Genomic DNA, 24,445 nt, shown 5'->3' on the forward strand with positions numbered 1-24,445 from the left:
CTTCCCACGGCGGGGCCAACAGGGAATCAGGTGGGCCAAAAGAAGTGAACTTCACTCTTCTCCTTTTATCCTGTTTGAATTTTGTACCCAGAGCAAGTATTGTTTTGGTAACGTAACAGACCAGTTCACTGAAAAAAATAAAACCCCCAGATTCCCACATCTGATAGACTGTGATCACAGCACTGTCTGCCCAGCATTTCTGGTGACCTAAAGGGACCTGAGGACAGGAGCTGGGTGGGCACCCAGGGTGGACACTGGGCAAAAGTGCTGGATTTCCAGCTGGCACGGTTGACACCAGGCTACCCTCAGGGCCCTCCCACCTACCCCACCAGTAAGCTCATCCAGATCTTGGAAACTGCCCCAGACCCCTCTCAGTAATAAGTCTACAAGAAATCAAATTCTTTCCTTTATGTGACGCTGGATTTTCCACAAAGTAAAATCAAGATGAGTAAAGATGTGGTTTGTAGATAGTGTCCGACAAAGCGGAGACCAGGGTGTGAGGCATCACCACTTGGGCCTATAAAAGCTGCCACAAGAGGCCAAGGCCACAAGGTACTCAGATTAGGCCAGCCTATGCGTCTGCTTCTCACTCTTCCTGTGCTGGCTCTAGGCTCCATGGCGCTCTGGTTGACTGTGGTCATTGTTCTCACCTGCTTTGGTGGCCTCGCCTCCATGGGCCCTGTGCCTCCCTCTACAGCCCTCAAGGAGCTCATTGAAGAGTTGGTCAATATCACCCAGAACCAGAAGGTGAGTGCCTGCTGGCCACGGTCCCAGCTCTGGGGGTGCAGGGCTGGGGGACTCTCAGGAAAGGTACTGGTCATGGTCTGGGCCATGAAGGCTGGGCCTGGTCCTAAGATGCCTGTAGGTCAGGAAGAAGCCCCAAGGACTAGGGGATGAGCCTGGCCATGGGGGAGGGGAGCCAGGTTGGGGTGGGGGATGCAGCGATATGGGCGGACCCGAGAAGGAATGTGGCAGAGCCCCCAGAGATCACCTGCTCCCCTGGCCTGGCCCTGCCTGCCATGGCCAGCTCCTACTCAGCCGTTTCTGAACAGAGGAGACCAGAGAAGGGCTGGCACCCTCCTAGAACTATTTGGCATTTGCCAATTGGCTTTGAATGTGATAATGGGGCCGTTATTCACAGCATCTTAGTTAAGCCCATTCTTATGGAAGAATCCATCAGTAGAGTCAGCTCCTCTCCCCAGTGGTGACGGCCCATACTTTCTGAGCACTAATAATGTGCCAGGCCCACTGCCGGGGCTTTACATCTCATTTCATCGCTGCCAACCACCTTAAGAGACAGGTACGATACCCCATTTTACTAAGTGTCAGTGAGGTTAACTGACGAAAGTCAGATTAAACCAGTATTGGACGACACCAGAGGGCGCATGCTCCGAACTGTGGTATCCCCATTTCAGAAGGCGGGCTGTTTACACACTAGACCCACACGGCCTCCCATCTGATTGGCCTGGTCACCCCCTCCCTCACCCGACGCTGTCCTGGACCTTCCCTGCAGGCCCCTGATTCACTGGCCTGTGTCATCTGTCCTCCTGCCCTGGTTGTGGCAAGCTTCGCACAAGGCTTGTCCCTCACTGGCTGTGTTACTCAGTTTTTCTCTCTCAGCTCCAAGGCCCTGTACAATGGGTCTCCCCCGCTGTGCAGAGCAGGAACTGAAGCTCAGGAACACTGAAGGTCCCAGGCCTGCCCCTGCTATATGGGGATGCCTGTGGGGCCTGATCCCTGTGGAGACTTGGCCTGGGCTGGCTGGGCAGGTCTGGGACCCTGCCAGCACTCAGCTCACTGTCCTCTGCTCCCTCAGGCACCCCTGTGCAATGGCAGCATGGTGTGGAGTGTCAACCTGACAGCCAACATGGTGAGGACCCCTGGGCACTGGGGGGAGGTGGCTGAGGCTGCAGCCCTCTGCTCGTCTTTTCTGAGCCTTGCTCACACGGCTGGGGGTTCCAAGCAGGCTTCAAGAGCCACTCTCCACCCCTCATCATCTGGGCTCCCCACCACCCAGACCCACCTCCACCAGGCCTCCCAGCCCCCTCCCTCCTGCAAACTCACTGAACGTGCGGCCTGACCCCCCGGCGTTTTCGTCCCCACAGTACTGTGCAGCCCTGGAAGCCCTGATCAACATCTCCAACTGCAGTGCCATCAAAAGGACCCAGAGGATGCTGAGCGCACTCTGTCTTCACAAGCCCTCAGCTGGGGTAAGGCCCCCCTGCCCCCCCGACCCTGCACCCACTTCTGCCAGGCCTGGGCTCACCCTGGGAGCTTCAGGGGAAGCTAGCTGAGCATCTGAGGCATGTGTCCACAAAGCGGTGGGCCCACTGTGGAAGCAGGGACATGCCTTTGGGATTTCCAAGACGCGGCCTGAGGGCTCCTGACTCCTACCTGAGCTTCAGTTCCACATCTGTAAAATGTGGGTAATAACAGTACTCACCTCATGGGGGCTTTTGTGGGGATTGACCCAGCCAGTCCCCAGAAAGCCCCTGGTAGATGCTGATCGTCCTGGTTCTGGCGTTCCACTAACATGCTGGCCTCTTTGCCCTGCAGCAGGTTTCCAGCGAGCACATCCGAGACACCAAAATTGAAGTGGCCCATTTCTTAAAAGACCTGCTGAAACATTCAAGGATCATTTTTCACTACGGAAAATTCAGCTGAAGCATGAAGAGCTAGCATTATTATTTGCAGAGGCAGACCCTGACCATCTAAGTTGCAGATTTCTTTTTCTTTCAGATGTCAGAAATTTCTTGGGGAGACTGAAGGAGGGTTAGGGAGGGGGGTAAGATTTCCTTAGCGTAGACCTGAGCCTGTGCTGCCTGCCTTGAGCCCAGCCAATCCCACCTGCCCCGTGCCTTGGTGCCCGGGGCTCAGCCTGGTGGGCCTCCTCCATCTGGGGCTCCGAGCTGGGTGGACAAGGATGGACATTGCCCCACTTGACCTCCCCCTCCTCAGAACAAACTAGCGTTACAATGGGTGCCACCCTCGTCAGACAGCCAGTGGAGGAGCCACCTGCTTTACACGGGGGTACCTGAGGCAGAGAGCAGCCCAGGCACATTTCTTCTTGGCCTTATTTATTATTGTGTGTTATTTAAACAAGTGTTTTTGTCTGTACTGGGGATAGGGAGGGACTGTTACTGCCAGAACTTGGAGCCAAGGGCCTGGAGACTTGGGGCTCCAGCACTAAAGCAGCGAGCATTAGGAATCCCTGGCAATAAGTACTGTATGCAAACTTCTGCTACCTCACTGGGGTCCTGGGGCCGAGGCAGGGGACAGGTCAGAGGGCCAGAGTAGCCACTCTTGTCTGACGGCCAGCAGTCGGCCCTCAGCTGAGTAATTTATTGTTTTTCCTTGTATTTAAAGTTAAGTATTAAAATATGTTATCAAAGAGTTAATAATATATAGAAGAGCAGCCTAGAACACCGCATATGGTGTGGATTGTGGGGAGGGGTCATTGGATAAGTTGCTTCATTGACTTTGTCAAGCTGGAGGCCAGAAATAAAGATGGTGACAAGAGACCTGATGGTGTTTGCCTTTTATGTTGGCCTTTGGGGACGCTGGCCCGGGTTCTGAAGACTCTGAGGAGCACTTTGGGAGGCAGGGCAGTTGGAGGGGGGCCTAGGATGGAGTGGAGGGGGAGTGAAGTACAAGACCTAGGCTGAAAAGAAGCAAGCCAGTGCCTGGGGAGAGGGGACCTGGCCAGGAGGAGTTCCCCACCACCACCTGCAGGGAGGTGGGAGAAGCATGGGCCAGGGTGTCGGGGTTCAAGGAAGGTGTCTGGAGCAGGCAGAGACCTCAGAAGTGGTCTCAGGACCACAGCCCTGGATGAGTGGCCAGCCTGTGTCTGGCACCACCCACACGCCTGCTGGTGTCGCCCATATGAAGCTCAGGGAAGAGAAGGTGGCTTGCCCAAAGTCCCACAGCTGGTATGGAGCAAAGCCAGGATTTGAACCCCAAACTCACTCCAACTCCAAAGCTCACACACTTAACCACCTTGCCTCCCTCTGTCCAAATGCCATCTGTCCTGAATGCACGACCTTTGTAATACTGTCACCAGCCTGTGTGGGCACCTCCCCTGACGGGTAGCTCACTACTTGCTCTCTAGGGACAGCCCATTCAATGTCTGGACACCTCTCATCACTAGAGAGTGCACACTCGCCACCTCTGTGAACAAAGACGCACCAATGACTTGTGGCCCCTGGACTGTGGAGTGACTGGGGTGGAGAGCCAAGGTCACAGGGCCCTGATCAGACTGCTCCTCCAAGCAGGTGCTTTTGCTTCTCCTTCAGTCAAGGCCAGCACGTGGAGGGCAGAAAGCAGCAAGCCTCAGCAAGCCACAGCTAATGGGCACGCCCATCAGCCACGGTTTACACTGTGAATATTCGGAAGGACAGGATGACTCTTGCAATGGGTGTTGTGTCATCAGAGACCAGCCTCAAATGCTGAGTGGGAGGCAGGCACCCTCCCTGGGGAGCACAGAGCCCTGTGGGAACATCTATAGCGATGCTCACAAGTCAGTGGAGGCAGCCACTCAGGAGCCGTGAGAGCTCATGCCGTGTGTGATTCAGGCAACAGAGGCCACGGCAGGACCTGTCCAGGGTGCAGGTGACTTCGGCAGACTGCTCCAGGGACCACTCTCAAATGGAGTGAACCCCTCATTTCCACCCAGGCAGAGGTGAGGGAAGAAGCCACAGTCAACTGTGCAGGGATCTGGGGATGCTCAGCCCAGGGAGGGAAGACCTGGGAGGGGGCATGGGAGCTGAGTGTCGCATGGGCTGTCCAGCGTGGGAAGTGATGGTCTCAGAACCTGTTAAGTCCCACTACATTTGCTGAGGACTGCCTGAGGCCTGCACTGCACCAGCTGCCTGGGCTAGTGGTGACCAAGACACCACATACACTCAAAGTTTAGCAGCAGAAAGAAGTCTTTAAACAGTGGGGGTCTGGAGAAGGGTGCTCTACCCTGGGAGGGTGGGAAGCTCGAATGTCAGGGGTGAGGGTAGGAGTGAGATCTCCGCTATCCTCCTCCATCCAGAGATTCGGGGATTTTAAGGTCAGAAGAATATTTATGGAAGATTGATTTTTCTTCTTCTTTAACACAAAACTTAGCTATCCATTCTCCGGTAGCATCACCTTTGACCCATGTGCTCTCTGACCAAGCAGGGCATTGGCCTGTCTGTCCAAAAGGAAGATGGAAAGGTTTCCAGTGATATTCCCTGTGAATTTCTCAAGAACAAAGACTGGAATCGAGGTTGGCCTGGGGGAGGACCCCTTAGGATTTCCCAAGCCACAGTCAGGAGGGCCCTGCTGCTGGGGGCACAGTGCCACCTGGACCCCGCCACTAGGGGTCTGCAGCGCACCACATCCTCAGCCACCCGCAGCTCCCTGCCTGCGCCTCCGCCTCACCCGACACTGTCCCCAGAGAGGAGCCTGTGGTCACGGGGGCGTGTGCAGTGAGCCGGAGGGGGCTGGGGGGCCTTCCAGGGATGACAGACCTCACAGGGCCACAGAACCAAGCCGCTGTTGCTGGCAATGGGAAAGGGGGCCAGTCAGGAATGAGAGATAAGGAAGACAGAGGAAAAAAAAGGTATGTGTCAGCTCTTGTGGCTGGGAACATCACCACCTGGGGACTGACCCTCCGGGTATATGCTGGAAGTTTTCTCTAGCCATGTGGTCTCACTTCTTTCATGCGCAAGGCAAACCCCAAACAGGGCCCAGGGAGAAGGGGCGTCAGGAAGAGACAGAAGGCTTGGTGAGTGGGAGGGAGATGCTCGTCATGGGGCCCAGGGTGGGGAGCCCCTTGGCACCCCGGGAACCCCAGGCCTAGGAGGTTTCACTGGAAGAGGGAGGGGCTTGGGCTCAAGTGAGAAGTGAGACACACACTCAGGTTTCCAGTGAACTTGGCGCCAAACACCTCTGTTTGCCGCTCAGATGAGGTGTCAGAAAACACTCCGAGTCACCTCAGGGATTTCTCTGAGGCTGGTCGTCTGAACTGCTCAGGACCCAAGAGGACACGGGCCTGCATCTTGTTTCCTTGTGACCGAGCAGCTTGAAGGCTGGGGTTTATCGAATGCATCAGCTTATCGCTTTTCCGTTATGATCAACGGGGCGGTGCCTTCTGCTTATGATCTTAATTTAGCTGGTCAGTTTGAACAAACTCAAATCCTGCTCCTCCCTTGAGCTGACTCCCTTCTAAGGGAGTCTTAGAAGAGCCAGACGAGTCTAGGCTGACCGTGTCCAGACGGGCAGCCTGGCCTGGGACACACAGGCCAGGGGCACCCAGCCTTTCCAGAGGTCCAAGCCGGTGTCGGAACTGGTGGCTGTATCACCCCTCCCACACATGCTGCCCACTCCTACTCTGAAAAATAAAAGTCACAAAGCCTCATTATCTTCACTCATTTCTCGGCCCCACCCAAAAGCAACAGAGCACAGGCTTTGCAACAAACTTTCCCAGATCAACTGATTTCTCAGCAGCAAGGGAGGGCCCCATGACGAAGCCATTTGAAATCCCAGAAGCGATTTTCTACTTACGACCTCACTTTCTGTTGCGCTCTCTCCCTTCCCCTCCTGAGTGCCTTCTCTTGTGGAAAGTGATTCTCTCAAAGCGTCGTTCAGAAACACCCCCAGCCCGCGTGCTGCCTGGGCAGATGCTGCTGTGTGGTCGCCAGTGACGAAGACGCCATAATTAAATATAGCAACTCCCGTCAGCGCCACTCTCTGCATCACTCGGACAAGCGTGGGGCTCGAGGGCTCTTCCTGAAACCCACGAAGGTGGGAAGGCCCGAGCTGGCTGTGGCAACCCCTATAGACCCGAGCTGATGGCCTCTGGCGGACCAGAGGGGCCTAAGCCAGAAGGAGTCACCTCACTAGAAAAGCAGTTTCTCATTCATTGTCTTCTCTTTCTTCTAATTTCTGTCTTCCCACATTTTCTATGAATAATGAGCATACATTCATTTCCCACTGGGGGACAAAGACAAATCTAATTGAAAAAAGTAAAGCAACAGAACATGGAATTGACGCCTGGTCCATGAGGCAGGAGGGAGCTGATCAAAACTGGGGTTGGGAAGGGCCAGCAGCGCACCTGGGAGGCACGAGCCCAGGACCCCTCATCTCAGGTCTAACTGCTCCCTGGGATCAGCTGTCTCAGGAGAGGAGGTGGGCCTCTGTAGGGGCCTGGGGCGCAGGAGGTCCTGCACTATTCCTCTCATGGGTTGGACCTCCTTGGGCCAATCAGATCCTGTGTTTCCGAAGAGAGAAGAAGACGTTCCATGCTTGGGGGTCTTTACCTCGCCTGGCCTGCCTGGAGGTGGGGGCAGGGGGATCAGAGGGGGAGGAGATGGGAAAGGGTGGGCCGCCAGCCCAGCTCTGAAGCTGAAGTGACATGGATGCCCTGCGGGTGGACGGACAGCTCCTGCAGACTCCTCAGCCAGCTTCCCTCTCTTTCAGGAGAAGAAGCTACTTTCCCATCCGCTTGGCAAAGCCCGAGTCCACAGCCGTGCCTGTCTCAGCTCCCTCCTTCCCTTGTCCCCTCGTCCCCGTGTCGGCGGTCCTCCCTGCGTCTATGCCCAGAATCCCATTCCCCCTGCCTTCTACGGGGGCTTAGGGCAAGGACTTCAGGGTCCAAACCACCCTGGCTTCAAGTCCCAGCTGTCCCCTTGACTTCCCCTGTTGTGACTTAGGCAGAGTCTCAGCTGCCCCTCTGTGAAATGGAGCTCCATGCATTCATGCAACAAGGATCTCCTGAGGCCTTTATTAGGTGCCAGACACTGTTCTAGGTGTTGGGGACACATGGTGAAAAAAACAAGATTACTTCTAGTGGGGGGCAAGATGCACAAACTAGAGAATGCAGGGTATGCAGGGGGCGGTGCGCGCTGCAGAGGGCAAAGGAGCAGTCGGGGGCAGGTAGAGGCTGCTGCCATGTTGTGAGAGGAGGTCAGAGAAGTCCCCCTGGTGAGACAGGATAGAACCAAGATCTGGATGAAGTGGGAGGAGTGGGGAGAAAGCTGTTCACACAACAGAGGGAAACGTCTAGGAAGAGGGGACAGCGAGTGTCAAAGTCTTAGCAATAGCAAGCACTCGTGTGGCCGAGCAGAGCACGGGCAGGACTGGGCTTTGCTCCAGCTCTAGGTGTGGTGGAGCAACACTGGCTGCTGTGTGAAGAACAGACCGTGGAGACAAGGGTGGGGCAGAACGACTAGTCAGGAGGCTCCTGTGGAAACCAGGTGGGAAATGACGGTGGACATGGCAGTGGAGGGTGGGATGTGGTCAGATTCTGGAGATATCTGGGTCATCTATATAATATACACTTATTTGTATACATTATTTACATCAACTTTATATATGATGTATAATCGTAAATATATGTATATTATATAATACGTAAATATAAATATTAAACATATATTTAATTTTTCTATCCATGTAAGTCTTAGTAACTCCCAGGTATCCATTGCCCAACTTCAACAGTTAGCAACTCATCTCTGCCCCATCTGCCCTGCTTCCGAGCAGGGCTGCAGTCTGAAGGCAGAGGCTTTGGCGGCAGACTGGGTGTGGGGCACGGGAGGTTTGCACCATGGTGTGAGCACCCTGAAGGATGGAGTTGCCATTTACAGAGCTGAGGAGCCTGTGCTCAAGTGTGTCCCATTTAAAAAATAACTATTGATCGTGTGTGGTCCCCCACCCCTCGCAACTAGCACCCCAACATAGCTGGCCTTCCGAAACGCATCTACACCACTGCTTCCATTTCGTGAGCCTACTGCGCTCCAGAAGCCACCTCAGTGATGTCGCCGATTTTCTCCCATCACTAAATCCAGCAGAAGCCCTTCTGCCCCTTTCTCGCCTGACCCCGAGGAACATGTGATGCTGCTGACCACTCACTTGTCCTCGGAGGCTCACGCCTGGGTTCCCTCTCGGGCTCTTGGCTGCCTACCTCCTCTCCCTCCTTCTGTGTTTCCCGTGCCGCAGTCATTTCCTGTTCCCTCTCTTCCCTCGCCCTCCCATCCAGGGCAACACTGTTCCCTTGGCTTCCCCTCGTCCTCTGTCTACAACGCAGACCCTCCTCAGCTCAGAGCTGCAGGCGCCTCAGTTCATGCCCCACCTCTGCCACCCTCCTTCCCTCCTCAAAGGCCATCTCTGTGAATGGCGGTTCCCCAGGCCAGAAAACTGAGGTCCTCTTCCTCACCCCTATATTCAGCCAATTCTAAGTGCTATTAATAATAATGATGATGATGATGATAACAATGATAATGGTGATAATGACAGTTGGCATTTATGGGCTTCCTACATGGCAGGCACACCAAACACTTTATATGTATTACCTCCGATCATCTTCCCACACCCCTATTATTAGCCTAATTTGACGCAGAAGCCTGGACAGGGTCACCCTTTTCCAAGTCACCCAGAGAGTAAGTGGCACAGCTGGGATTCAGAACAGCCAGCTCCCACTGACTCCAGGTCCCTCTACTGCTGCTAAGTAACACCAGACCCACAGCACTCACTGCCTTACCCTCCACACCAGCTCCCTCCTTCACAGGGCAGCCACAGTGTTCTACCTGGTTCCCTTCCCAGGCCCACTGGCTTTCTTTGGTTCCTCGGGGAGCTCCCCCCTTTAGGCCTCCCACTGCCCTAGCACTGACCCCCTGCCCTAGCACCGACCCCCCCGCCATCCCCTCCCTATTCCAATCTCTGCTAAGTTTCACTCCCTCGGAGGAGTATTACTGTTTTCATGAAGAAGCCCATGAGGAGTTGGAAAGGGCTCTGCTGGGTGTTGTCTGGCACAGCTGACACAAGAGGAGCAGGGCTCAGGGAGTCTCTGACTGACCCAGCCGGGGCCCAGCAGTCTTCAACTTCCCTCTGCGCTTTAGTGCCGCCCCACCTGCTTCGCCATCCTGGCCCGTGACTCCCGCAGGCTGAGAGAGGCTCCTTCGCCTCTGGCCTCGTGTGGCTGGGTGCTGGCTGCCGTCCCTGACACGCAGGCCCCCACCTCCCTGGCCTCTGAACACGCAGCCACATGCACAGCTGCCATGGTGTCGCCCTGCAGGAAGGGTGGGGACCTTCTGGTCACTCCTGACAGTCTGGAGAGTTTATCCTTTTTTCCCTGGCCTCATCCAACCATTGAAACAAAGCAAAAAAGAAGCTGTATTCTGCTTCAGAGCTATGGATCCCAAATTATATTCCTTTTCTGACTCACATCTTTGCCCCCAGAACCCCAATCCCACCGTCTGGCCCTCAGCAAAGGCTCAAAAAAAAAATGTTGAACACGTAGATAGCTTTTCTATTGCCTCCCACGCATGCTGGGATTCTGCTGACCTCTCCTCCTCTCCAGCTCCACCTCAAACCTCAAGGCTTTGAGGGGTGTGCTCTGCACCCCAGACTCTTGTCCCGTGTGTCTGCACTTGCAAGGCTACTCCCGTTTTAACTTGAACATTTCCTTAAAAAAGGACTATGGGGGCTTCCCTGGTGGCGCAGTGGTTGAGAGTCTGCCTGCTAGTGCAGGGGACACGGGTTCGAGGCCTGGTCTGGGAAGATCCCACATGCCGCGGAGCAACTAAGCCCGTGAGCCACAACTACTGAGCCTGCGCGTCTGGAGCCTGTGCTCCGCAACAAGAGAGGCCGCGACAGTGAGAGGCCCGCGCACCGCGATGAAGAGTGGCCCCCGCTTGCCACAACTAGAGAAAGCCCTCGCACAGAAACGAAGACCCAACACAGCCAAAAATAAATAAATAAATAAATAAATAAATAAATTTATTAAAAAAAAAAAAAAAAGGACTATGCACCATTTTACTCCAAATAATATTTAACATGGATTTGAAGTCTCTAGTTATCCTGGAAGGAAGGCTGCCCTTTCTTATTAATTCCCCCCCATTTGTGTAGCGAAGAATAAACTTACCCTAGCAAAAAACACAAATAATCCAATTTTAAAATGGGCAAAGAACTTGTATAGACATTTTTCCAAAGAAGATAAACAAATGGCCAACAAATTCATGAAAAAGTACTCAACATCACTAATCATCAGGGAAATGGAAATCAAAACCACAATGAGATATCACATCACACCTGTTAGAATAACTATCATCAAAAAGACAAGAATGTTGGCAAGGATGTTGAGAAAAGGCAACCCTCATGCACTGTTGGTGGGAATGTAAATTGGTGCAGCCACTGTGGAAAACAGTTATGGAGCTTCCTCAAAAAATTAAAAGATACAACTACCATACAAACCAGCAATTTCACTTCCGGGAATATACCCAAAGGAAAGAAAACCACTAACTCAAAGAGATATCTGCACTCCCATGTTCATAGCAGCATTATTTACAATAGCCAAGATATGGAAACATCCTAAGTGTCCATCATGGATAAATGGATAAAAAAGTTGTGGTATATGTACAATGGAATATTATTCAGCCATAAAAAAGGGAATCCTGCCATTTGTGACAACGTAGAACCTGAAGTGAAAACTCAGATAGACAAATACTGTATAATCTCACATATGAATCTAAAAAAACAAAACTCATAGAAAAAGGGATCAGATTTGCAGTTACCAAAGGTGGGGGGTGGAAGGAGGGGCAACTGGATGAAGGCAGTCAAAAGGTACAAACTTCCAGTTGTAAATAAGAACTGGGGATGTAACATACAGCATGGTGACTGTAGTTAACACTGCAGTGTGGTGTATTTTAAAGTTGTTGAGAGAGTAAATCCTAAGAGTTCGCATCACAAGGAAAAACATTTTTTTCTTTTTTTTTGTTGTTGTATCTATATGAGATGATGGATGTTAACTGAACTTATTGTAATCATTTCACGATATATAAGATAAATCATTATGCTGTACACCTTAAACGTATAGTGCTGTATGTCAGTTATATCTCAATAAAACTGGGGGAAAAAAGAAATAGCTATTAAAAAAAAAAAGAATTAACTTACCCAGAGAGGTCTCTGATCTTTGTCCTGGCTCTTGGGAGGTAACCTCCAAACCCCTTGAACAAAGAATTTGACAGGTCTTTGTCACCAGTTCCTGGGAGGTAGCCCCTAAATCCTTGGGATTTTCCAAGTTATAGGAGTATCTTTGCTATTTGTGGCAGGACCTAATAGTTTATGCTAATGAGGCCACTCAAGGTGGAGACTGGTCACACCATTAAGCTGCTGTGATATCAGCCCGACCTCCAGGGAGGGGGCTGGAGGATGAGGTCAATCAAGTGGCCAAGGATTCCATCAGTTATGCCTACTGAATGACACCCCAGTAAAACTAGACACCGAAGCTCCGATGAGCTGCCCTGGTTGGCATGCTCTGTGTGGAGTCACACATCAAGGTGCTGCGGAAGCAACACGCTGTGACTCCAGGGAGAGAAGACAGAGGAGGCTTCATGTCTGGGGCCCTCTTGGACCTCACCCTCTGCGTCTCTTCTTTTGGCTGGGTCTGATTTGTATCCTTGTGCTGTAATAAAACTATAACCTTAGGTATAGTGCTCCCCTGAGTTCCGTGAGTCATTCTAGCAAATTATTGAACCTGAGAGGATAGTGGGAACTCAAACTGGTAGCCAGTTGGCCAGAAGTGAAGGTGGACTGGGGACTCCCAAATTTTTAGCTAGTGTATGAAGTGAGGGCAGTCTTGTGGAGGCTGTGCCCTTAACCTGGGAGGTTTGGCCCAACTCCACACAGTTGGTGTCAGAAGTCACTGCACTGAGTCCGGCAAATCCCCTGCACAGTCCCAATGGAAGGATCCTAAATATGGTCCAAGGACCTTTTTGATACAACTATCCAGATCCTTTCTTTCACGGAGTACAAATCACTGCAATAAGAGCCAAAACGTAGGAACGACCTAAGCAGTCACCTTTTCTGTGTGACCTTCCAGAGGAAATCAGTAGGGAGAGGAAGGTCAGAAACCAAGAGAAGGGAAGTAGAGAGGAAAGAGAAGGAAAGGCTCAGGGAGGAATAAGCAGTCGCGTGCTGGGGCGCAGGCATCTGAGTGAACAATGGGGGCGTGCAGCGCCTCACCAGGTCCATAGAAATTAGACTGAAGCACCAGGGCAAGTGGTGGCACCTTGATCAGGACAACTGATTGGTAAATCTGAGAAATTATGGCTCTTTTTCCCTAATTAGCTGAGGTTGTATTTAAATTAAATTCCATTTTCAAAGTGGTCATTCCTTTTTTTTTTTTAATTACTCTTTTATCTTTTATTTTTTATTTTTATTTTTTTGCCACATGGCACGTGGGATCATAGTTCCCTGACTAGGGATCGAACCCTTGCCGCTTGCAGTGGAAGTGCTGAGTCTTAACCACTGGACCGCCAGGGGAAGTCCCTCAAAGTGGTCATTCCTGAAAACTCTGGATAGGCATACTTTGCCTAGAGCCTCCTTATTGTTAAAGACCTATGGACCTGATGTGACCCTAACTAAGCCCCACCTCATATTACAAGTCCTTGGCTAAAATCCTAAATTTGGAAGAACGGCATGCCTGAGTGCTAGGACAGGAGAGAATCTGTGCCTATTACTTTCCTTCTACCCAGAGAAAGAACCCCAGATCAGCTTTTCCACAAAAGGAGAGTTTCCCAGATGCCACCCATACTTGGAAGAAGCCAGGTTGAAATACTAATCAAGTCAAACTTTCTTGATATTACTCTATCTTTCCCCAGGAGGGCTGCACTAAAACAAATTCGGACACCTGTGGCCTCTTCCTTCTATGCAAAGCAAAAAGCCAGCAGCAACCCCAAGCTGATAAGACTAACCTAAAGAGCAAATTATGGTGTAATTTCCTATGCTGATACTTTGTAGTTAATTTTAAAAAAAAGGTTTCATTTTCCTACTGGTCTGATTTCACAGGAACATTTTACCTGTTTTTGTGAGGCATTTTTTCTCCTGGAAGAGAGGCGCTGATTGGTCCCACATGACTGACAACCTGGTGTAATGAAAATTTCCAATGTAAACTTATTTTCCCTCAGTTTCAGCAATTTTAAATCTATATATAGAGATATCTTTGTCAGAATTGCATTGTTAGCTTCTCCCGGTAAACTGATTGTCTCTCATTGTCAGTGCAAATAGAGATCTATTAATGGGTCTCACCTCCCAACTGATCCCAATGCTAGTCTGCTTACTGGCATGTACCAGCAACTTCGTCCACGGACACAAGTGCGATATTACCTTACAAGAGATCATCAAAACGCTGAACATCCTCACAGCAAGAAAGGTGAGTAAGCTATCTGGCACCATCTCTCCAGATGTTCTGGTGATGCTGTGCATATTTCTTAGACTGTGAAAAGAACATAGCAGCTTCTAGAGAGTTGGTAGTTGGTGGTTGGTGATAGGATGGGGAGTAGTGTGGAGACTTTTCTCCTGGCACTTTTTTTCCCCAAGGGACCACAGGAAGTTTTCTCAGTTTGAGGGAGTCAGAGCTGCTCAGCAAGGCTTACCCTGTGCAGTTGGAGGTAACTCTTGTCTCTTGCTCTCTCGTTCCTGCCTGGGCCAAGAACTCGTGCATGGAGCTGCCTGTAGCAGACGTCTTTGCCGCCCCAAAGGTAAGAGCTGTCCTGGGTCTGCTTTGGCAGATGGGTGACTTGGTGTGGAGAGCTATCCACAAGTGTTCGAACAAGAAATTTTTTTTAACATAAAGGGAACAGGCCCAAATTAACTATAATGGGTGAAACGTTTTCAAAGACTGAGAATTCTGATCTTTACTCTCAAATACATTTTGGTGTTTCTGGTTTCACTTGATTTAGAAGATGTGTAATAGAAAGCTTGGGTTTTGTAGTCATAATTCAGATCCCAGTCCAGGAAAAGCTCTTTAGGATTTTACCCAACCCAGGTCAAGTACCTGGAATATAGGAGGCACTCAATAAATGCTGTTGAAGGAGAGAATTTTTCTGGCCCATACATTTCTGAAAAACCAAATACTCTCACAAAAACAGATATTGAGATTACAGGTTGAGAGAGCTTTCATTTTGTCTAAGAGACTTCCTATGGCAACAGAAAAGGTATCGCCAGAGCCCCTCCTCTTCCGCAGCCTGGTCACCTAACAGCCCACCGGCTCCAGGCATGGCTGTCCAGAGACCCTCAGCTTGCTCTGTCCTGCCAACTCCCCTCTGGCCTGTCCAGAACCGTCCTGCTGGACAGGGGCCAACATATCCCTGCCTCCGGCTGCTCCTGCCAGAGCATCTCACCTTTCCTCCTCCTGCTGCATCTCACCCCCGCCCCCCGATCTGCAGTGGGAGGAGATAGATTTGACAGCTGATAGTGCATTTTTCTCTGACAAACACATGACTACAGCCATATCAATAGCTTTCTGCACATCAGTTCCTGTTTTCATGGAAACACACAACTGAGAATGAAAAACCCAAAGCTTCAATTTACCAGTGGTCTCCTAACCACCTGCTTTCCACATGTACTAGAGGGTAACGTGGCCAGGAGTGAAGCCCTATGGGTTGGGCAGGGCCACACCCCAGCACCCAGGCCACAGGGCAGGCCTGTCCTGCTCGTGAGCAAAGCTGGTCTTCAGGCCTTTATCTGGACTATCTCACTTCGTTAAAGATTATTCCAGGAGTCTGATATACAATGATATATAATACTGTAATATAATTATATAATAGTATATAATATAAACATATAATATATAATATTATATAATACATATTATATAATTTTATCCTTCAGAATCTCATCCCGTATCAGACTGTATCTGTCCATCAGCAGGTTGGAAGGACTTGGAGATTTTATATATATATATAAATTTATATATTATATATATAATGTATTAATACTTTATATATCTCATATATTAATATTGTATATATATAGAAATAAAATAGCCAAGAGTCCACTGAGCTGTGCTCTGGGCTCTCCAGAGGTTGGCTGCACTGCTGGGAGGGTGCTACCAAAGCCAAGGGCAGGGCCCCAGCAGAAGTGCCGAGGGTTTGGAAGTGAGACAGTCTGTGGCTTTAGCCCCAGTTCTGCCATTAACTAACTATGTGGCCTTTGGCAAGTCTCCACACCTCTTTGTGCCTCAGTTTCTACATCTGAAGATTTGAAAGCAATTTTGAAAGTTGGTTGGAATCCAACTCTTGAGTTAGTGGAAAATGTTATTATATGATATAACTCTTGATTAAAGGCAAAAACCGGTTGTAGAGAAGCAATCATTCTAAGAAAGGGGCCAGCGGTAGGAAATGATCAAACCCTCCATGACTGCGAGCCCAGTGCGACCCCACTCTGGGCTGCTCCAGAAGACCCAGCCAGCCCTCACCCCCGCCAAGGTGCAGGCCAGTCCCCGCTGCCTTTCTTCACTCTTACCTATCTCACGCCTTCTCCCGAACTGCTTCTATTCCTCCTGGATTAACAATCTCATTTTTCCATTCTTCTCTTTTCCTCAAAGACTCAGCACTGCTTACTTATCTATTAAGATACTTCAGAACAAAGAAAGGTTGTTATTTTCAAAACCCACAAAGGTGCTATGTGGGAGGAAAAGTTACTTCTTTGTGTTCTCAAGAAGAACATCTTTCCAAAATCCAGCATATTCATTTTAGTGCTTTTGGGGATCAAGAGTTCCATTATGCCCAAATTGGGTGGCATCCTGCTCTTGGCAAATGCTGGAAGGATGTGCTGATCTAAATCCTGGGTTCCACATGCAATGCCTCCCGAGTATCTCTGAAGTTAGGTGGTCTGAGGAAGAGCAAGGTGGAAAGCAAGCAAGCTGGCTGGCCTAGGAAAGACTTCTTGGGTGGACCATTAGTTGGAGGTATTTCCTACTACCAAAGGGAGCAAAAGTCCATAATTTTTCAGAGAGCTCTATGCCAACCCTCAAATCTTTTTTTAAAAGTGAAAGTAGAGGATTTTTTCATATATCACATTCGCTGACTAAATTTGGGCATAAGTGGAGATAATGAATACAATACATACAGGATGGATCTGTATGTCCTTAAGTGAAGCTAGTCAAGACCCAAGTTAGAACTCTAGCAGAATCCCTGCACAGAAGAAGTCTCCCAAATGGTGTGCCACCACTGCTGTATTCCCATGAGGGGTGGGCTTCTTTCTGGCAGGAGACCAGGCCTCCCTTTTGAGCCTCTTTCCTGAGCAATTCTGAACTGCAGAGTCCGTGTGGCTCCTCAAAGTGTGCTCTCTGAGCTAAGCAAGGCACACTCAGGCAGCGAAAGCTGGACAAGCTGTCGAAAAAGTGGGCGGTCAGAGTGTCATCCTGTTGCCGCAATGCCAATGGAACTAAAACATTAAGGCCTTTAACTAAAACTGCCTCTAGAATTCCTTCTTTTAAAAGTTTTCCATTTGATTCAAACTCTTTTCTATACTTATCCTAATCACCTTCAGAAAGTCTTTTGAAAAATATCTTTATTTAGTTATTTTTAAAGATTTTTTCATGTGGACCATTTTTAAAGTCTTTATTGAATTTGTTACAATATTGCTTCTGTTTTATGTTTTGGTTCTTTGGCTGCAAGGCATGTGGGATCTTAGCTCCCCGACCACGGATCGAACCCGCACCCTCCGCACTGGAAGGCGAAGTCTTAACCGCTGGACCGCCAGGGAAGTCCCTGAAAAATATCTTTAGAGGGTGTTTTCCTACCTTAAATGGCTACATACTCAAAACTGAGACAGTATAATTTCTAAGCTCCTAGCCAACGTTTTAGAAAAGGCTCATCAGATTTTGATGGAAAAATAAGCAAAGGATCTCTTCTCCTTTTGGCATTCTTGAACCTCATTGTTCTCTCTCCAGCAACATAGGCGTCTGCCTCCATCTGCATACTCAGCTAGTGTCTGCCTTCTCCTTGGCCTCACCACCTCTGCTCACCCACAAAGCCCCCCAGAGGTATGGTGATTTATGGGAAGTTTCTTGACTCCCAGAGCCCAGAGATACTGGTGCTGCTCTTAAATTTCCAGCCAGAGTATATGCCCTTTGGAAGGACATGTACTTCATTAAGTACATACATGTCTTTCCAAAGGCCCTGCCCATGTGCCATCAAGCTCCACAGCGGAAAGGGGAAGCTTTCGTAGTCTAGGATTCTGGCGCCTCGGTCTGGGTCAAGATCTTCCTGGAAAAACCCTAAAATATGAACTGCACTCCTAGAATTTAGCCTAAAGAAATAAGAGATGAACACAAAGATTTATACAGATGAACTGCTGCCACTTTATTTACAGAAGCAAAAAACTGCAGTGATAGGGGATTGATCAACTATGGCACAAATACGCCCTAGGTTCCTACACAGCTCTCAATCACGTTCTTAAACATTACTGAATGATTTAAGAAATTGCTAGTACTATATGTTAAGTGTAAAAAGGTTATAAAAGAGTATCAATAGTTGGTCCCTATTGCAAAAAAAAATATATATATATATATATATATTAAAAAAATCTGGAGAGATATTTACCAAAATCTTAACAGTAGTTCTCTTTGGCTAATGGGATAATGAGTGAATTCACTTTTGTTGAATGTATATTACTTTTATAGTAAAACGTTTGGTAATCAGAAAAAATATGGAAGAACCTAAAAAGCTGCTTGGACAGTGCTTTTCATATAAATCCCCTGGAGATCCTGTTAATGCACATTGTGACTCAGTGGGTCCAGAGGGAGGCCTGAGATTCTGCATTTCTAACAAGTTCCCAGGTGACGCCCACGCTGCTGCTTCATGGGCCACATTTTTTTTTTTTTTTTAATTTTTATTTATTATTTATTTATTATTTATTTTTGGCTGTGTTGGGTCTTCGTTTCTGTGCGAGGGCTTTCTCTAGTTGCGGCAAGCGGGGGTTACTCTTCATCGCGGTGCGCAGGCCTCTCACTATCGCGGCCTCTCTTGTGGCGGAGCACAGGCTCCAGACGCGCAGGCTCAGTAGTTGTGGCTCACGGGCTTTGTTGCTCCGCGGCATGTGGGATCTTCCCAGACCAGGGCTCGAACCCGTGTCTCCTGCATTGGCAGGCAGATTCTCAACTGCTGCGCCACCAGGGAAGCCCCCATGGGCCACATTTTGAGTGGCAAGGAACAAGAGCAGGTCCTGGCAGAGGCTGGAGACAGGTTTATCTGAGCTGGATTGGGCTCAAGCTAAGACACCCTCCAGGCTCCGGGCCTTTGTTCTTCAGTGGAGAGAGGGAGGACACACCAGGCCTGACCAGGCCAAGACACATTCCCTCTCCCAGGTCCTCAAAAAGAGCTGGTTCCCCACTTGTACAAGCCCTCTTCTGAGGCTCAAAGGTCCCCAGGAAGAGCCATGTGGCCAGACTCACACCAGGGCTGCCAGCATTCCAAGGAGGTTCTGACCCTGCACATTTGAGCCTAGAAGCCCCTAACAGAAACTCTGTCCAAGGCCCAGCACCCTTTCTGAGAAGCTGCCCCTCATCTCCCCAGGCCAGACTCCTGGGGCACCTAGCTCTGATCCTGGCACTCACCTCTAGCTGTGTGGGAACATGGCTTATCTCCTCACACTGCTACTTCCCAGGGGGAGGGTTAAATGGAGAGTGCTGGCCAAAGTGGCACTGTCCAGGCCAAAGGATGGGCATTCATTTATTCAACAAACATGTGGGATTTCCAGGGAACCTGGATTCAAAAACTATAAATTACAGGAATAAGAGAGAGCAGACTCTGATTATGAGCTGATGTACATACAACTGCATCCACAGAAAGAAGAGCTTGCATGGGGTAAAGAAGCAGACATGGGTTGTAGACAGATGGCCCCGCATGCAAATCCCCACTCTCCCATTTACTTAGTTGAGTGACTTGATTCAGGTACCCCTTCAGCAAAACCCTCCAAGGGAAAAGAAATTGGGAGGTTTCAGGAAAAGGCTGCTGCATTTGCAAGTAACTGGAAGAGGTTGTTTACTGTGATGAGCAGCCTCCATCCACATGGCAGGAATACTTGAATACCTGATCCACAGTTGAGCACACTCACCTTTTCCACTTGTCCTTCTGGAAAGAGGAAATCAGAAGGAAACATCTCTCTCCAATGTTCAAAATCGAGCTAGCAGTGGCTATCTGTGGAATTTCTCTTTCTAGAACACAACTGAGAAGGAAACTTTCTGCAGGGCCGCGACTGTGCTTCGGCATATCTACAGATCCCACAAGTGCTTGAACAAACCCCTGAATGGACTTCACAGGAACCTCAGCAGCATGACAAACATGGTAAGCTGCATTATGCCAACAGCTTGCCTTCCAATGGATGGCAGCCTTACTTCTGAGATATTTCTCCTTATGAATAGTAGTACCCTTGGTTAATCAACCCATTCATTCATTCGACAAATATTTGTTGAGGCTCTGTGAGTGTTGCTTACAGGTGCTGTTCTAGGCACTGGGGATACAGTTCTTGCTCTTACAGAATGTTGTAATGGGTGAGTGAGAAAAGCAAACAAGCATATGATTCCAGTAATGGTAAGTGCCATGAAGAAAAATACAGAACATATAAAGAACATACAGGGGTCATGAGGGAGAGGGCTGACTTAGTAGTTGGTGACACCATCTGAGCGGATATTTGAATTAAGTGAGAGAGCCGGCCATGTTACTAATTTGGAAGGAACATTCCAGGCAGAGGGAACAGCTGTGCAAAGGCCCTAAGGTAGAAATGAGCTTCATGTGTTCAAAGATCAATAGGAGGGCCTGGATCAGAGTGAGGGAGGAGGATTTTAATAGGAGATCACACAGGGCCTATGGATTCTGCCCCAAGCATGGTGGGAAACTCCCACAGGGTTTTAAGCAAGGCAGAGACCACCATCTGATTTATGTAATTTTAAAAATGATCATTCTGGCTACTGTGCAGTAAATAGACTGAGTAGGGATAAGCATAGAAGCAAGATGGCCTGTTGAGAGGCTACCACAGTATTCCAGCCTGGAGATGATGGTGGGTGTGACAGGGTGGAAGCGGCAGACATCGTTAGATTTGGGATGTAACCACAAATAGAGCCAGAAGAACTTGCTGACACATCTGTTGTGGGGGTGAGGGAAACAGTAAAAGGTGGCGTCCTGGTTCCTAGCCTGGGCCCCTTGGGGAATGGTTGGTGCTGTTAACAGATATGGAAGACTGGGGGTGATCAGGGCTGGAGGCTGAGCTTAAGGTCAGGAGTTGAATTTTATACATAGTAAGTCTGAGGTACCTACTGAATAGTCAAGTGAAGATGTTGATAAGCTTGTTGAAAAAGTCTGAAGCTTAAGGGAGATGTCAGAACTTGTGATATTAAGTGAAGAGTTCTTAGAAAGATGTTGTTTAAAGCCACAGGCCTGGACTTCCCTGGTGGCGCAGTGGTTGGGAATCCGCCTGTCAATGCACGGGACATGGGTTCGAGCCCTGGTCCGGGAAGATCCCACATGCCACGGAGCAACTAGGCCTGTGTGCCACAACTACTGAGCCTGCGCTCTAGAGCCCGCGAGCCACAACTACTAAAGTCCACACGCCTAGAGCCCGTGCTCCGCAACGAGAGAAGACACAGCAATGAGAAGCCCGCGCACCGCGAGGAAGAGTAGCCCCTGCTCACCGCAACTAGAGAAAGCCCACGTGTAGCAACAAAGAACCAACGCAGCCCCAATGCAGCCAAAAATATATTAAAAAAAAAAAAAAAAAAAAGAAGCAGGGAGGCTTTTCAAAAAAAAATAAAGTCACATAGAGAAAGAACAAAATCCAAGGACTGAGCCCAGAGGCACTCTAACATATAGAGGTCAGGAAGAGGAGGGTCCAGCAAAAGAGACTTGAGAAGTAGCCAGTGAAGTAGGAGAAGTCAAAGAATGCGTGGCACCCCAGAAGGCAAGTGAAGAAATTCTTTTAAGAAGAAGGGAGTGATCAACTGTGTCAAATGTACTAAAAGGTCAAGAACGATGAACACTGAGAATGGCCACTGGATTTGTCATGAGGGAGGTTACCGGTGATGCTGATATAAATGGAGATTCGGGAATGAAAGCCTGACTAGAGTGGATTCCATAGAGAATGGGGGTGGGGAGGAGTGAAAAGAAAGGGGCACTGAGTATAAAAACTCCTTCGAGGTGCTTTCCTATAACGTCACAGAGAAATAGAACAATAGCTGAAGGGCAGGTATGGTGTGAAGGAAGTTCTTTTAAGGTGAGGTCTATATGGAGCATGTCAGTATACCAGTGGGAATGATCCAGTAAGAGGGGAGAACTGATGGTAGGAAAGAGGCAGAGCCAAGAGTAGATGTTATCTAATGCCAAGTAGAGGAATTGGGGACATTCATCCCCTCCCTGCTGCCTTATTTACAAGGTAATAGAACAGGGAGATGACACTACACTCATTGTCTCTTTTGAGCCTCTTAATTATCTTAGGAAGTAGGCACTATTGTTCCCCTTTTACAAAGGAGGAAACTGAAGCTTTTATAAACGAAGTAGTTTGTCTTAAGCAATGCAATTAATAATTTGGTAGAGCTGAGATTCAAACTGAAGCAGTGGCCTGGTGGTAGGTACCAGGAATCCTTTCCACCTGAAGGGCTGCCAAGCTATGATGTTTCTGGTTAATGGGCAGGGGGGCAAATGGACTGAATCTCTCTCTCAGCAGTCCAGATGGCCACGGGCTCAAGATGGCAGCAGGCAGGTCTGAGCCTCCACCTTCATGTTACGCCCCTGAGCAGAACCTAGCTGTGACACACCTCTCCAGGGATGGCCACACCCTGAAGGCAGACAGTTAGTGATGGTACAGTGGCCATTTCTAGGAGTGTAAGTAGCATGCACCGAAAACAGGCAAACCCTGTTGGCCTAGTGGCAGAGTCAAGCCAGACTGGAGGCCCTGGCTGGATCATTGTTCAGGTGTCAAGTGGCAGCACAGGCTTGACCCAGGTAGACAGGCATGAGCAAGACTCAAATACTTAGCAATGCAAACTAATGAAATATTTCTTTTGTAGACTTGTTCTGTGAATGAAGCCAAGAAGAGTACGTTGAAAGACTTCTTGGAAAGGCTAAAGACGATTATGAAGGAGAAATACTCAAAGTGTTGAAGCTGAATATTTTAATTTATGAGTTTTTAATAGCCTTATTTTAAAAATATTTATATATTTATAACTCATCATAAAATAAAGTATTTGCAGAATCTGACAGCATGATGTCATTTTAATGGCATAGACTATATTTACTTGCCAACTTTTGGGGAAACCAATTTAATTTACTGAGAGACTAAAATTGGTGTGGGAATTAAAAAGGAAAGACCACTTCCCTCTCAAGGAGTTCCCTCTCTCATTGGGGACATAATGCATGAAATGATTAAAGAATACAAGGCCACACAAGATGTAAATGATAATTAAAAGAGCTTGCAGAGTGGGTCCATAAGTCCCACTGACTATCAAGTAATTCTGAATTTAAAAAGTGTCAACTGAATGCTTAGAACATTCTTTTCCCATTGGCGCAAGGGTTGCTATATTGAGTCCACGGTGGGGAAATAATTCTAGCACACTATCTGGCACTGCAGTGAACAATATTTAATGTCCTAATAATGTAAATTCTTTTGATTCTCAAGCCTTCGAACCAACCAATAGACAAAGCATGGAAGACTTAATTATGGTTACAGAACAGACTAAATGCTATCAAACTGACAACAGAAAAGGAACAGCTCAAAATGATTGAGAGGTAAAAGCAAAAGGAAAGAAAGAGGGGGGGGGCACCAACACTGTCTAAGGTTGATGGAACAAGAGACTTAAGTATTTATTCAAACTTGGAAACGTAACAGAAGATCTAAAAATAACTTACTATAAAAAATTTGGAAGGGGCAGTATAAATAAGGTAAACTCTCACTTTTCAATGGGGAAATCAATACAAAATATCTAAAGTTGATAAAAAAATAGTTGGCAAGGTGGTCATTAATTGATGAATGTTGTAGTTGGGGATGGGTACATGACGGTTGATTACACTACTCTGCTTTTACACGTGTTTGAAAGTTTTTATAATAAAAAGTGAAAAAACCAATAAAGTAAAACCAATAGTAAGTAAATCAAGAAATCTTTGGAATTATAATGGTAACCACCAGAAAAACTAAAAACAAAAAAGGGAGGGTGGACTGTTGGGAATGGGACTTGGGATAAGAAACAGCGAAAGCAGGGCAGGAGATTTTTGGCTTTCTATTTAAAGTCTGTGTGTGTGACCATGTGCATAAGTGATAAAATGTTTTTAAAAGTTAAAGTACTAAAATTAAAAAGACAGACAATAACAAATGTTGGTGAAGATGTGGAAAAACTAGAACTGTCATACATTGCTGGTATGATTTGAAAATGGTAGCCATTTTGGAAAACAGCGGGGTAGTTCCTCAAAAGATTAAACATAGTTACTATATGATCCAGTAATTCTAATCCTAGGTATCTACACCAAGAGAACTGAAAACATATGTCCACACAAAAACCTCTATACAAATGGTCATAGCAGCATTATTCATTTATAGCAAAAAAGTAGAGACAACCCAGATGTCAATCAACTGATAAATGGATAAACAAAACGTGGTACAGCCATACAATGAAATATTATTTGGCAATAAAAAGAAAAGTACCGACACA

General features: G+C 48.3%; 2 protein-coding genes across 2 annotated transcripts; both read left to right on the forward strand.

Moving 5' to 3' along the window:
* Positions 1–615: 615 nt before the first annotated feature.
* IL13 (interleukin 13) lies at positions 616–2,664 on the forward strand. Its single transcript, XM_061188152.1, has 4 exons — positions 616–747; positions 1,817–1,870; positions 2,106–2,210; positions 2,560–2,664. The coding sequence occupies exons 1-4, from the start codon at positions 616–618 to the stop codon at positions 2,662–2,664; spliced, it is 396 nt and encodes a 131-aa protein (XP_061044135.1).
* An 11,377-nt stretch (positions 2,665–14,041) lies between these two features.
* Positions 14,042–22,903, forward strand: IL4 (interleukin 4). Its single transcript, XM_061188150.1, has 4 exons — positions 14,042–14,176; positions 14,457–14,504; positions 19,971–20,096; positions 22,811–22,903. Exons 1-4 carry the CDS (start codon positions 14,042–14,044, stop codon positions 22,901–22,903), a joined length of 402 nt encoding a protein of 133 aa, XP_061044133.1.
* The last annotated feature ends 1,542 nt before the right edge of the window (positions 22,904–24,445 follow it).

The sequence above is a fragment of the Eubalaena glacialis genome, chromosome 4 (genome assembly GCF_028564815.1).
Source record: "Eubalaena glacialis isolate mEubGla1 chromosome 4, mEubGla1.1.hap2.+ XY, whole genome shotgun sequence".
NCBI lineage: Eukaryota > Metazoa > Chordata > Mammalia > Artiodactyla > Balaenidae > Eubalaena > Eubalaena glacialis.